The 12,500-nt window shown below is 39.3% G+C and overlaps 1 protein-coding gene across 1 annotated transcript in view; it reads left to right on the forward strand.

Annotated features, from left to right (window-relative positions):
• Positions 1 to 12,500, forward strand: part of LOC137981540 (dedicator of cytokinesis protein 9-like) — a 66,315-nt gene that overhangs the window by 35,452 nt on the left and 18,363 nt on the right. Inside the window, exons 31-38 of the mRNA XM_068828639.1 lie at positions 871 to 927; positions 2,877 to 2,921; positions 3,376 to 3,456; positions 5,910 to 6,017; positions 6,620 to 6,697; positions 9,959 to 10,096; positions 10,512 to 10,569; positions 12,159 to 12,271. Of these exons, the coding sequence (XP_068684740.1) occupies positions 871 to 927; positions 2,877 to 2,921; positions 3,376 to 3,456; positions 5,910 to 6,017; positions 6,620 to 6,697; positions 9,959 to 10,096; positions 10,512 to 10,569; positions 12,159 to 12,271 (678 nt within the window). The remainder of the gene's footprint in view (positions 1 to 870; positions 928 to 2,876; positions 2,922 to 3,375; positions 3,457 to 5,909; positions 6,018 to 6,619; positions 6,698 to 9,958; positions 10,097 to 10,511; positions 10,570 to 12,158; positions 12,272 to 12,500) is intronic.

Here is a 12,500-nt window from a genome sequence, read left to right on the forward strand (position 1 = left end):
GCTTGCCAATTTGCGGGCAATTTGGTGCAATCTTAACAGGAAGTCGTGTTGTGGAACGTTGCCATTGAATTACTTTCAAGTCACTTTCACCCATGTATTCATTTTAGCCGTAAAGGTTACTTTTAAAGCTACACTCAAATTTCTTCCAACCAAAGTAACGTCAAACTATGTCTGATCGTCAAGGTGGTTGCAATGTGTTAGCATCAGCATTGTGGGAGGGGAAAAACACGATTATTGTGTCTGCATTTCTGTTATTTTCTTTTACTCGTTCTGGGTGTGTAACAAAACAGGTCTACCAAGAAAATATACTTAAGGAGAAGTAACGGAGAGGACAAAAGACCCACTGCAATTTTCATAATTCTGCGGAATGGCACGGCCAAACTTCGGTTTGGCTTCATAACTTCCGACGCCAAGCCGAGAGTTGACGCCGAAATCAATTGATGTGTGACGTAACCTACCAATCAGCATCTTTCCGACGGTTCATTCGTACATTCGAACTCGACGCCGATGGAAAGTGACGGAATCTGTACCAATCTTTTTACTGAAGAACCTCTAAAAAGATATCATAATGGTATTGGAGCTGTGAACTAAACAAAAAGTCCAGTCCACTTTCCGGAGGCGGAGTCGATCTTCGAGGTTATGTTCGGAAATTTGATTGATGGAAGCCAAAATGCATTCACAGTTCGGCGCGTAGTGCTTGAAGGTCAGATTCCTCGGAATTGTAAAAATCGCGGTAAAAGTTGCGGTTGCATGACTATTAACGGAAGGGAAATAAGCGGAGCCGCTTGCTCGATAATGGAGATTTGCCTTCTCTTTGTGATATTTCTGTCTTTGACATTCTCCATCACTCTTTCATTACCTTACCCACAGTTTCCAGCCGCTTTATACAGGGGAAGTGCGAGTTACTGTGGGGATCTTTGTCGCGAGGTACGTAGAATTTTCCTTTATTTTGAAAAAAAGACTATTCCCTGTTCAGGGAGGCACGGAATTTTGTCACTCTGGCGAGGAGCTTTCTGGATTTTCTTGCTTTGTAGCCCATCTTCCTGCAAACAGAAGTTCAGCCAGAAGTTTCTTTCACGATATTAAAAGCGATAAGCCCACTCCAAGCCGTTGAACATGTATGGCTCAACTGCACGGTTTTTGCCGACTTCGTCAGTTTGGCTTTCTTTTCTTTTCGGTTATAACCCCCTTCCTCTCCTCCCCCCCCCCCTCCTTTCGCTCCCCTCCCTCCCTTCTCTGCCAAGCAAAAAACTTCTTGAACTTGAAGATGCCCACAACTTCATTTGTATTTTTATCTTTTCTTTTAGTATAAGAAGTTAATTGAAGCAGGCTAGAGATAACACTCTTTTCAGAGTTTTGTTCGATAAACTCCTTGTTCCTTGTAAATAAACCAGTCTTAACTCGTCAGAATTAGCTTTTTTCTGACACCAATTGGACTGGCTGAGATGTTCCGCCAGGGGAATGTCACATTTAAGTCACCTATGTCCAGAAATGCACGCAATTAGAGGCGCGACCAATTCTCATATAGTATCTAAGGTGTTATTTACATGAGACCGAACGAACTCAGACCGGTATGAACTTGTACCGGTATGAAATTTTTGCAGCCGTTTACATGAAACCGGGACGAAATGCTTGGTGCCTGGTTTCGGGACAAAATGATATCTTTTGCCTAATAAATATATGGCGGACCCGAAAGCATACCTGGCTTGAAATTCCTCGACCCCGTCTGAGATTTGTTGTAATTTACATGAGAACGGTACGAACTCAGACCGCAACCGAGACGAGGTCAGGTCGGTCTCATGTAAACGCATAAGAAGAAGTGTGTGAAGGCCGATACGAATTCATGCCGGTCTCATGTAAATATCCCCTAACTCGTCAAGTCCTGTTAACGTGAGTCCAAGCCATTTTGCTACTTTTTTCAAACAATGAGGGAAGTATTTCGGTTAGCGTTACATTTAGTTTGGGTTAAATGCAGCTGTTAATCTCTCCTTCGTGAGCAGAGTATAGGGACACTATTTTATGTTAATTGTCTGTATTCGTAGACTTAGTTAGTTAGGTAGTTAGTTAGTTAGTTAGGCCTCTTCGTCCCCGGTGGGACATAAGGCCAGTATCAATCGCCTCCACTTTTGTCGGTTGTGTGCAAGGTGTTGCGCTTCGCCCCAGGTGATATCTAGTTGTTTAAGCTGGGAGATGATGTTTCTCCGCTAAGTGGTCTTCGGTCTACCGGGTTTGCGCCTTCCAGGTGGTGTCCATAATCTTGGGCGCGAGTAGATTGTCTATTGCACTTCTCAGTTCTGTGTGAAGACTTTTATCAGAAGTGGTCATACTGCCAGGTGATTGGTTCGAATCCATAAACGGGCCAATAGTGTTAACTTTAATACTGGTTTCCGTCACAGGTAGTTTTTACAGGAGGGGTTGTTCGTAGACTTGAGTGATATTAAGCAGGGGGACACTTATTCGCTTATTAAAGCTTATTCGCTTATTAAATTTAGCTAATTTTTTGAAATGTCTTATTAACGTTTTATCGGAAACAACATTTTACCGTTAGAAATAAGGATTTGCCGATGCTTTTCATCAAATGGGCCACTAAGCGCTTTCTCTATTGTCTGATGTCACGCGCTACTGGAATAATTGTTAAATGTACTCTGCACATTAATTCTATTTTTATGTATTGTATTTGAAATCTTTTACTGTGAGCACTGCCGGAGTTTTAGCTTTCCATTCCTTGTTCATTTTCGTCTTTTTCGTTGCAACACTCCTATGTCAATGGCATTTTTCATGTAAACAGCGATACTTTCTCTCTCGTTCTGGTTTGACATGGTCTAGTCTTAATCAACCTCATATTTATTGTTTCTGTCTTTGTCTCAGTTTAATAGATCCTGAGTTGCTGCAACTCGAAATTGAAAAGTCTGCGGAACCAGGTGTGTTCAGATTTTAAGAGCTGTACACTTGTCACTTGCCATTACCTTTTTTTTTCTGTGAGCAACCAATGCAAGCGTTTCTAAGCATGCTTTAATTTCACAAATAATGCCCCTCAAAGTGTAGATGTCATTTAGGTAATAACATTGTAATACATTCGGTTCCTACACAACTGATGCTTTGAGGGTTTAGCAACGTTTCATCGCCTTTTTTTCTTTGATCTTTTCGGACAGTTGAAGTCGTACAACGTGGTTTAAGGCAAGGAAACGTAATCTGACTATTTGTGATATTTTAGCAGTCATTTTAGATAAAACGCTTGAAATCATTAAGTGTTGTTAATTTTTGTAACTGTCATAAAGGTCATGAATGGCACAGCTAGGCGCAATCAAGTATATTTTTTCAAAACACATTCATCCCCTCAGAAATACTCACTACTGGGATCTTTGTTCGTCACAGGCCTGTTCGTTTCTTTATCTGCTGATGAGAAGTAATTTTGAATTCTCTGGAGCACAAGGTTGTGATCGAGTCCATTGGCAAGTAAGTGCGATATTACAATATTCAGCGCTTATTTTAGAATGTCCAAGGAAGCTGCATTATTTTCTTCTGGTTTGTGGAATGCACAGCGTAATTTTTAAGTTGCATTTATACTATGCAGTGTTTGCCATTCAGACATTTTTCCGTTTCTGATCACGGCTAAAAGGCCCTTATCAATCCATTGTGTACATTGCAACTCGCGCAATTTGCTGCTTTAATACTTTCATAATTTTGTCGTAAAGGTTCGGGAATGCAATCGTTTAACTAAAATTTGCACGTTGAATCGTCGACTTCGTGTCGTATGCAGCAAATCGTTCTCATAGATTAATTTGGCTTCATTCGACGGACCATCAGAGACTACGAGCAGTCGTTTATCGGAAATCCAGTAAAACAAGGCAAGACAACATAAACAAATATTAAAAGGTGTATATAAATAAGCTACATTTTTTTTTTGAAAAAAAGGAGAACAAATGGCTAGTAAAAGCAAGTTCCTCCAGTCAATCTTCACTTTCACGTAGATTAAATTCCAAGTTTTTGCCAGGGTCGGTCGAAGACAAGCCGAAGCAGAGCATATACAGAATAGTTCAGTATCGATACGTTATCCCTTGCATTGCACCACTGTACTCATGTCATCATATTAAAAGAAAAAAATTAGAAATTAAAAAGACGATCTTGTTTTACAGGGAGAGAAGTGATCCGTCAACAAACTTCTTCACCTTTCATATGTTCCCATATGTAATTAGTACTTTTTGCTGGGAGTATGTTGAATGCAAAAGTAAATTGTAAGGCTTGTTTTGCTTCCAGATTACCAGGGTTAAAACGGCTGTATTATAGCTTTTCCTGTTTTTATCTCAAAGTCTTGATTTATGTAACTCTTATAATGCGAAATTGCAAATAAACGCGAACACTTATGTGAGTTGTTTATTTACCAATTGAACAAGAAACATTTTGTTAGCATCTTTAGAGAGCATTCATTTGTCCTCCCAGGGAAATAAAAAAAGTCAAATTGAAAATTTAGTCGACTTAGGTTAGGAACCAATTTTTCCCGGTTTGCATGAATTTTTGCTGGTTCACTTTAAAATCGGCTTCACCTGTTAAACCGAATCATTCCTCCCGTGTTGAATGAAATTACACACTCATTTGTCGCGACCAAAGATCTTTCTCCTTTATCATCCAATTATTCGCGCGTGGGCGATCTTGATAAAAAGCTCTGTCTGTATTTGCCGAATCGCAGGCAGGTGATTTTTGTCATTAGTGTCAGTGATGTTTGAATAGTCTGCTTTGGAGATCGGCCCCACAAATAGGATCTACAATCTAGAAGACATTATGCTTTGCTTTTAGTTGACTTTTTTGCTTGTTATTTTATTATTTCTTTATTATTTTGGGGGGAGAGGGTTTGAGCTGGGAGTATCCCCTTTGTCCCTGCTCAGTGAATTTTAAGCAATACTTTCACAGCTTGCGACTCGAAGTGGTTTTCTTTTCAGCTTTTAAATTAAATACAGCTGAAAATTCAAATTGGGGAACATTTTTTTTTTCGCATGCTTTTGCTGTTTTTACCGTTTTTTTTTTTCAGACACTTCGCTTGGGGTACTAAGATTTGTAGCACCTGCACTTTACGAAACGTTGAGCTTCTCTGCTGTATTAAAATTAACTGAAAAGAGACGTAATATCGTCTGCAATCCTATTTATCGTTTTGTGTATTTATTTACAATTACATTTAAGTTTGTTTTCGGGTTAGGGGGGTGGGGAGATGGAAGAGAGCATGACTCGGGGAGGAGGCGAGTCAGTGTCTTCTCTACACTAGCATAGTTATTCGTGTTCAATATTTTCGCATCTTTCACCGAAATTGTCTTTTCGTTTGAGTTTTTAAATTCAATACTTTTATTACAACATAGGCATGCCAAGACTAATAAGGCAAGCTGCCAAAGTGGCTTCATTTGTTTAATTGCTGATATCGATGTACCCATAACAATCAATTCAATTAACTTGTTTTCTGTTTTCTGTGCTGACACAGTAGAGCTCCGCTACAATAAAAATAAAGAAAACACTGTTGTTGAATTTGGGCTTTCTGTCCACCTAGCTCTTGTAGTTCTTGGGCCGCATGGTAGAGTACATAAGATGCAAATATGTGTCCCTCGTTAAATAACGTCTTTTGATTTGATTTGATCATGCTTACTTTATAAGAATGACACAAATGTACACTAGCCCTGTAAAGAGAGCTAAAGAATATCACATGTGTACTTGTCAGAAGTCACTGACGGTCAAATTGAGCCATGAAAATAATTGTCTTAATAAACCAACTGATAAACCATCAACTTATAGTTTCATTTCACCTTAACTCTGTGCATTTGCGCGTTACGACGAAATCATGATGTACCAGTTCTTCAATTATGCCATCCTGTGTACTTTGTGGTCACGCCTTGAGAGCTGCTTTTTATGTCTGTATTTATGGATAGGTCATTGTGGCAGTCTCTAAGCTTATGGCTAGTGGTTTAAACCGAACAGCTGTCAATAACTGCCTCCAGGCGTTGAAGAATTATGCTGCTGAAGATAAAGGCATGAAGGTATTGTTTTTCTTTGTGTTTCTTTTTCTCTCTCTTTCTTTTGAGTAGTAAGACCAAGACTCATGTAATACGTCCCTGCTAGCAGAGGTATCTTTTCTTTTGGCGTTCGCTGGGCTGCAGACGAGTACGGGAAAAGAGACCTCTGCCGTGGATCGACATTCATTTTGATCCAACCGCCGTTCATCCTGCGCATTCCTTTATAGTAATTCAGCTGTTGTTGAGTGAGCCCACACAACATGAAGTATCACGTGAGGGTATGGTCGCTAAGTAACCGCCGTGCATGCTCAACACAGTGAGTTTCGACCAATGGCAGAGGTGTCTTTTCCAGTACTCGTCAGCCCAGCGAACGCAAAAGGAAAAGAGACCTCTACTAGTAGGGAATTTTAACGCTTACTAAAGAACAGTTATCCTCTGTTTCAATGAACCAATTTTTAATCCTCTCAGCTGCACTGGAGTTAGCATCAAATGTAGATTATTGTAAATTAGTCTTCATTCTATACCTATGTATGTCCATTGGGAAGTTCTCACAAAGCTGCGCGATTCCGCGGAACATTGCCATTTCACTTTGCTGATGTTTTCGGAATTTCTATCTTCACTTTCAGCATACAGCGTTTACCTCTGAAGTTAAAGATCTAACGAAGAAGATCCACACTGTTTTGCAAGCGACTGCACAGATGAAGGTGAGCTGCTCTCCGTCTTGCTCATTCAGTGCAAGGCCCTTATTCGTACCACGTGATCATTTTACTTGGGGAGGCAGGCAGGCAAATTTGGTGTGGACGATGTTTTGTGGAGGCTGTGGGATGGGTGGAGTTGACTTATTAGTAGTACATTGTACCTGAAGACTGGTCATTTACTTCAGCCCTTTTGCCCCTTGATAACCGGAAAGGCAACAAAACATGGATGAATCTGAACTCTTCGTATCGTAGGACCAAGGATAAACAGTTCTTCTTTTTCTGTCTCATTGGCATTACGGTATAGGGAAAGTTTTTCCTGTCGAGTTAACTACAAAAAGAAGGGAGACAACACGAGGGTGGACGGGTGGAGTGAGTTGTATTTTCAGCAACTAACATCGGTGGATGTTATGTGTATTTTTGTGTCATTGTAAGGTTTCCTAAATATCCATTGAGGAGTGGAAGTGATGATGCGATTTCCTTTCTCCCAGAGAACCGTGGCGTGTGAAATTGTTATTCGCGTTCATCGGTGATTTTGCTCACCTTTTGGGGTTTTTTGTGGTTTTGTATTTTATTCAAACAGGTTGCATAAGCTTTCGTCATTTTTACCTTGGTCCGGCGGTTTTTTTTTTTTGTGATATCAGTGGATGGATGAATCTGGTTTGTGTCGCCTTTCATGCAATAAGAACGAAAGCTGTGTCTAAAATTATAAATCGAATATAGGAAAATAAAGGTTAAAGTACTTATGTTAAAGTCGATGTTGGTTGGTTGCCGCGGGGTAATTTGCAAATATCGCCCAAGGTTTTGAATTTTATACTATCTACAAAGATCTTCCCTCTAAACCATCTTCCGATAGTTTAGTTACATTACATTGGCAAGAGAGTAAAGATTGTGATGTCTGAATGGTCTATCAACCGAAAAATGTAGTTCCTTACTTAAGTACAACAACAGCGTGATCCTGCATGTGTCACATAGGTACCTGTTTCTCGAAATCTCCAAAAGCGATTCGTGAAACTACCGTCTGAGTATTCTGAAAAATCGATCTTTCAACATGCTTTTAAGACCAGAGACAACATAACAGTTGCAAAGTTCATGAATTGACTGAAATGTTTTCCTTTGAAGATAGAAAGTTAAACGTTATGCACGTGAAATACGCCGGAGAATTTTTCAGTGTTCTCCAACTACCCTTTGAATTTTGAGGATCTTCCCAAGCGTTCAAATGTTCAATTTTGAAACTTGGTAAACACATTATATGAATTTTAGTCTGATTGATTTGGTTTTGCTTTGATTTTTCTATTTATGTTAAAGGCTACACTTTCCGTTTTTATTCACCGACGATTAAATTCGAGAACTTGTTTGCTCAGATTGCTACGTTTTTGCGACTTTATCGCAGAAAAAAGACGCGTACTTTTACTCTGATATAGTGTTTTAATTTAAATACCATTATTTTTCTCAATTTTTTCCCAATTGCAAAAACTGCCTTAAGGTAATTTCAGAGCTTAAAAAGACGCCTCCTTGCAAAGCTCTAAGATTTCTGCAATTAATTTTCATTAACAAAAAGGTGTACAAAAACTAAGCGCATCGAGGGACCGGATAGCAAGTTAGTATCTATCCGTGCTTGTCTTTTTGTGCAACGTTCTAATGTACGTGCGGAAAATGAGAAGAAATTAACGGTAAGGGCGTGAAAAGATCATTACTAACCATACACCAGCCCAGCGGGTGAAATCAATCACTGTGTGCAGTAAAAAAAAAATCAAATTAAAGTTTTACCTTTGCGATTTCTGGTGTTATTTTTATCGTAGATTTTTTACTGATTGACCGCCGTTTATCGCGACAAATATCACTTGGTCAGGATATTTAATGCAATTGCTTTGAATCAACTATGTATCGGCGAATCACGGTATTTGTTCTCTCGATACGAATGGCAATATTGAAACAAGATATTGAAATTGCATGACAGAATGATCTATCCCTTTCCGACATTTTTTGTAATTCTCGCGCAAGCATAGTTTATTTAGCTCTTTTTGAACCATTTATAATGTTAAGAAAATGAAAAATAAAATCATTGCTGCAGGTCTTCCTCTTTGGTACCTCGGGTTGTCGATCTCACAAATGCTCGATATTTGTTATTGTATCGCGGGGTCGATTTAGAGACTGTATCGTATCGCGGCTTTGATATCGATATCTTCATTATCATCTCGTGGAAGCCCCAATATTTATGTGACAAGAGAGGGGAAAAGTACGTGTGATGTTACCGTGCAGTCCTTCCTGTTATGTGTTATCAACAGAACGTATCTCTTGCGTGGCCTACGTGACAACGTGGTGTTTAAAATCTTAAACGAAATCTGATTCCCTTCGCATTTCTGAGACAAAACAACTAAGGCAAACAAGCTTGGATTTGGATTAGTATAAATTTGTGACGCCTCTGCCGTGGTAAAAGTCAGACATTATCAAACCAAAACTGAATTCGAGAATGGTTTTGCCAACACTTTCTTACGAGGACATTGTAAACGAGGTGTGGAATAAACATGGGCAGTTAGGGACAAGAAGAAGAAGTTGAGGCTTCATGCGATTGAGGAGCTTGCAGCTCATCAGCTAACTGTTCTTCCAGTTGTAACTTCTCCGTGTCTGCTGAGTCCAGCTAGTTCCCGCAAAGCTTTGTTTCTGGTAATTTGTCCTTTCTTGCAAATTGGCAACTTAAAGGAATTTTTACTTTTTTCTCGAATTTAATTAAGAATTAAGTGTATTTTAGCTTTGTTTATGGAAAAGGTGTTGTGAGTTATAGAATATGAGAATTTGTAAACAGTTAGTTTCTTATATAGTGTCGTCAATCCGGAATTCTTCAGTGGCGAAGTCTGTCTTTAGAGAGAAGTTTCTTCTATTTAAATTAGTAAGGGGTTTCCATCTGAGGAAATCAGGTGGAAAGTTCGTCCTAATCTTTCGTGCTTTCTGTTTTTATTTTTTTCAAATCTTTCGAAATTTGGTCTTAATATTCCCCTGTTAACAGGTTGGTTCTTGGCCAAATGTCCCTCATTTTTTATAATTATTTAAAGAGTTCAAACAGTTGTTAGGTTACCTTATTGTGTGTGTAACCTGAAGTAGCAGCCGTCTGTCACCGAGAAAGCCTCATTTGAATAGCCAAGTCATTCGTTATGAACCGTCAGGGTCTTATATTAAAAATAAAAATAAAAAATTCAGATTCGTCTTTCGTAAAACTTCTTCTATGTTGTGTAACCCAATTAAAACACCGTTATTGACTGTGCCTTCTAGGAATACGATGATGTCCCTGAGATGTTAGTGGATCTTCAGTACAGTTTGGCCAAGTCTTACTCTAGTACTCCGGAATTGCGAGAGACGTGGTTAGAGCACATGGCTGCTGTTCACGAGGGTCATGAGAATTTCTCCGAGGTAATTCCGCTTTGTTTCTTCACGTGACTCTGAAACTTCTTAATGAGCCTTTTTCGATAGATTAAAATTCAGGGTGAAAGAGAGGTTTAGAGGACAAAGAAAAAGGAAAGTGGGTGATATGTAGATATTTTTTACCTTCATTCCAATGTGTTTCTATTGTTTTTGTACTCACTGTCTCACTATCAATTTGAATATTATTTTGATATTTTGAAAATGGCCTATTTACTACTCGGAGTTACATGTAGGAGGTTTGGGTAAAAGATTAGTGATTGTCTTTTTGGTTGGTCTTTCCCTCTTAAAACCATTTATGTCACTTTATATTCATAGGCTGCTCCTGTGTTGTTTGAGAACTTTGTCTATTGTCTTTGAGAACGTTTCTTAGGAAATTCAGTTTATTGTGGTTTTGTTGTTGCAGACTGCTCACTGCTACATCCACGCAGCTGCTTTGGTGGCCGAATACCTGAAGAGACAAGGTAAGACGCAGAAAATGCGACAATCAACTGACTCTTCCATAAGCGATCAGCACCTAATTGTTTGCCTGTGAGTAGAAGGCAAGAGAGGGAGTATTATTAGCATTGTGTTTAGTTCTTATTAATTCTTATTGAGGAATGAGCTAACTTTCCTACACGATGCTTTACTGGAAATCTGTTTTCCATGCATTTGATACTTGGTAGTAGCAAGTTTAACTTATATGGTTCTGAGGCAGGCTATTTCAGTCATGTAACACTTCTTCTAATAGGCCATTTTCGAAATATCAAATGTTCAGCTTCTTCTTGAGGCAGTGAGGACAAAAACGATAGGAACACGTTGGAATGAATGTGAAAAATATTTACATATCATCCACTTTCCTTTGTCATTGTCCTCTAGACCTCTCTTTCCGGCTGAATTTGAATAGATCGAAAAAGGCCTAATCATTATAATCCAACATGGCGACTTGACGAAAGAAAGAAAGCGACACATTGAGGATACGAGCATATGGTTTTAATAAGCGCCAAGTATACTATGATTCATGTGACTGAGTGAAATTATATACTTTGCTCTTGAGTAGACTCTGTAAGTAAGTGTGATCTGTTTGATTCACTAAAATCGTCTAAAGGCTCCCAAAAACCTAGGAAATGTTGTGTACGGAAACATTGTTTCCCGAAATTTTTCCTCGGCGCGCAAACGAGGAAACATTTGCTGAAGAAGCAAAATTTTTCTGAATAAATTCACAAACAGTTTTGCTTCCCGGGAAGCAAATCTTGCTTCCACAACAAATGTTTCCTGGGGTCGCAAACTGGGAAACATTTGCTTCCGCAACAATGGGGCCGTTTATACGAGAGAAAATAAGCCGCGGCTTACTCTGGCCGCGGCGTACATAATACGCGGAAGGAACTATTTATACCAGTATAAACTCCCAGCCGCGGCTTGAGAAAGCCGTGAACGTAGATTTTGTACCATTTATACGGGATGTTCGCGTCTTATGTAAGCCGCGGCTTATTTTCTCTCGTATAAACGGCCCTAATGTTTCCTCGTTTAACGCATCGTTTCTATAGAAACGATACAACGTAAATAGCCCCCCTGAGAGGAGATGTGGTTGCTAGTAAAATACGAAACCCATAAAGATTGAAGAAAATAAAAGGGAATCGCGTAACGTTGGCATCGAGCATGTTGATCGTTTCTGAGGGTTACTTCATCTTTTTTCGGCACAGCAAGTTAAAGTTCGAATAGGCCATTTTACAGTTGTTTGCTCAGCGACCTAGCCTATGAATGGCTGCGAGGCTGCCGGTGACCTTGCATTGATACAGCCCCGACTGCTTTTATCATGCAAATTGTGTTGTTATAATTCTAATTAGTCCGTATTAACATTACAAAAGCACGGAGGTTTGTATCAAAACAGGGTCACCGGCAGCCTCGCTTCCATTCGTAGGCCAGGTAACTTAGCTAGAACTGTAAAATGGTCTATTGCTATGGATATTAGTTCTACTTTTTCGTGTGACTATTAAAGTACACTAATTTTTTTCAGAACTCCATCGTCACATACCTATTAACGAATTCGTGTTTTTCTATATCCATTATTTAGGTACTTATACCCCTGGTTGCGCTGCATTTGCTCAAGTGTCTCCTAATGTAGTAGCGGACGAGAGTGTTATGAAGACCGATGAAGGAATGTCAATGGAACAGCGATATACGGTGGTTAGTGTCTTGACTTGTGTGAATTTTCGTGTTTTTTCTGAGATTCCTTTGACGAAAGGAACAAATTGTGAAGGTTGTTGTAGGCCAGTGAGTCATTGACATCACTTGAATTTCCACTCCTTTAATTTCTCGCACGAATACGATCTGAGCAATGAATAAGACCTCATATCATACAGAATTGAAGAAGAACAATTTTGATCATGACGTTTTCATTTTGTCAATTGAAGAT

Source organism: Montipora foliosa, chromosome 13, assembly GCF_036669935.1.
Source record: "Montipora foliosa isolate CH-2021 chromosome 13, ASM3666993v2, whole genome shotgun sequence".
Taxonomy (NCBI): domain Eukaryota; kingdom Metazoa; phylum Cnidaria; class Anthozoa; order Scleractinia; family Acroporidae; genus Montipora; species Montipora foliosa.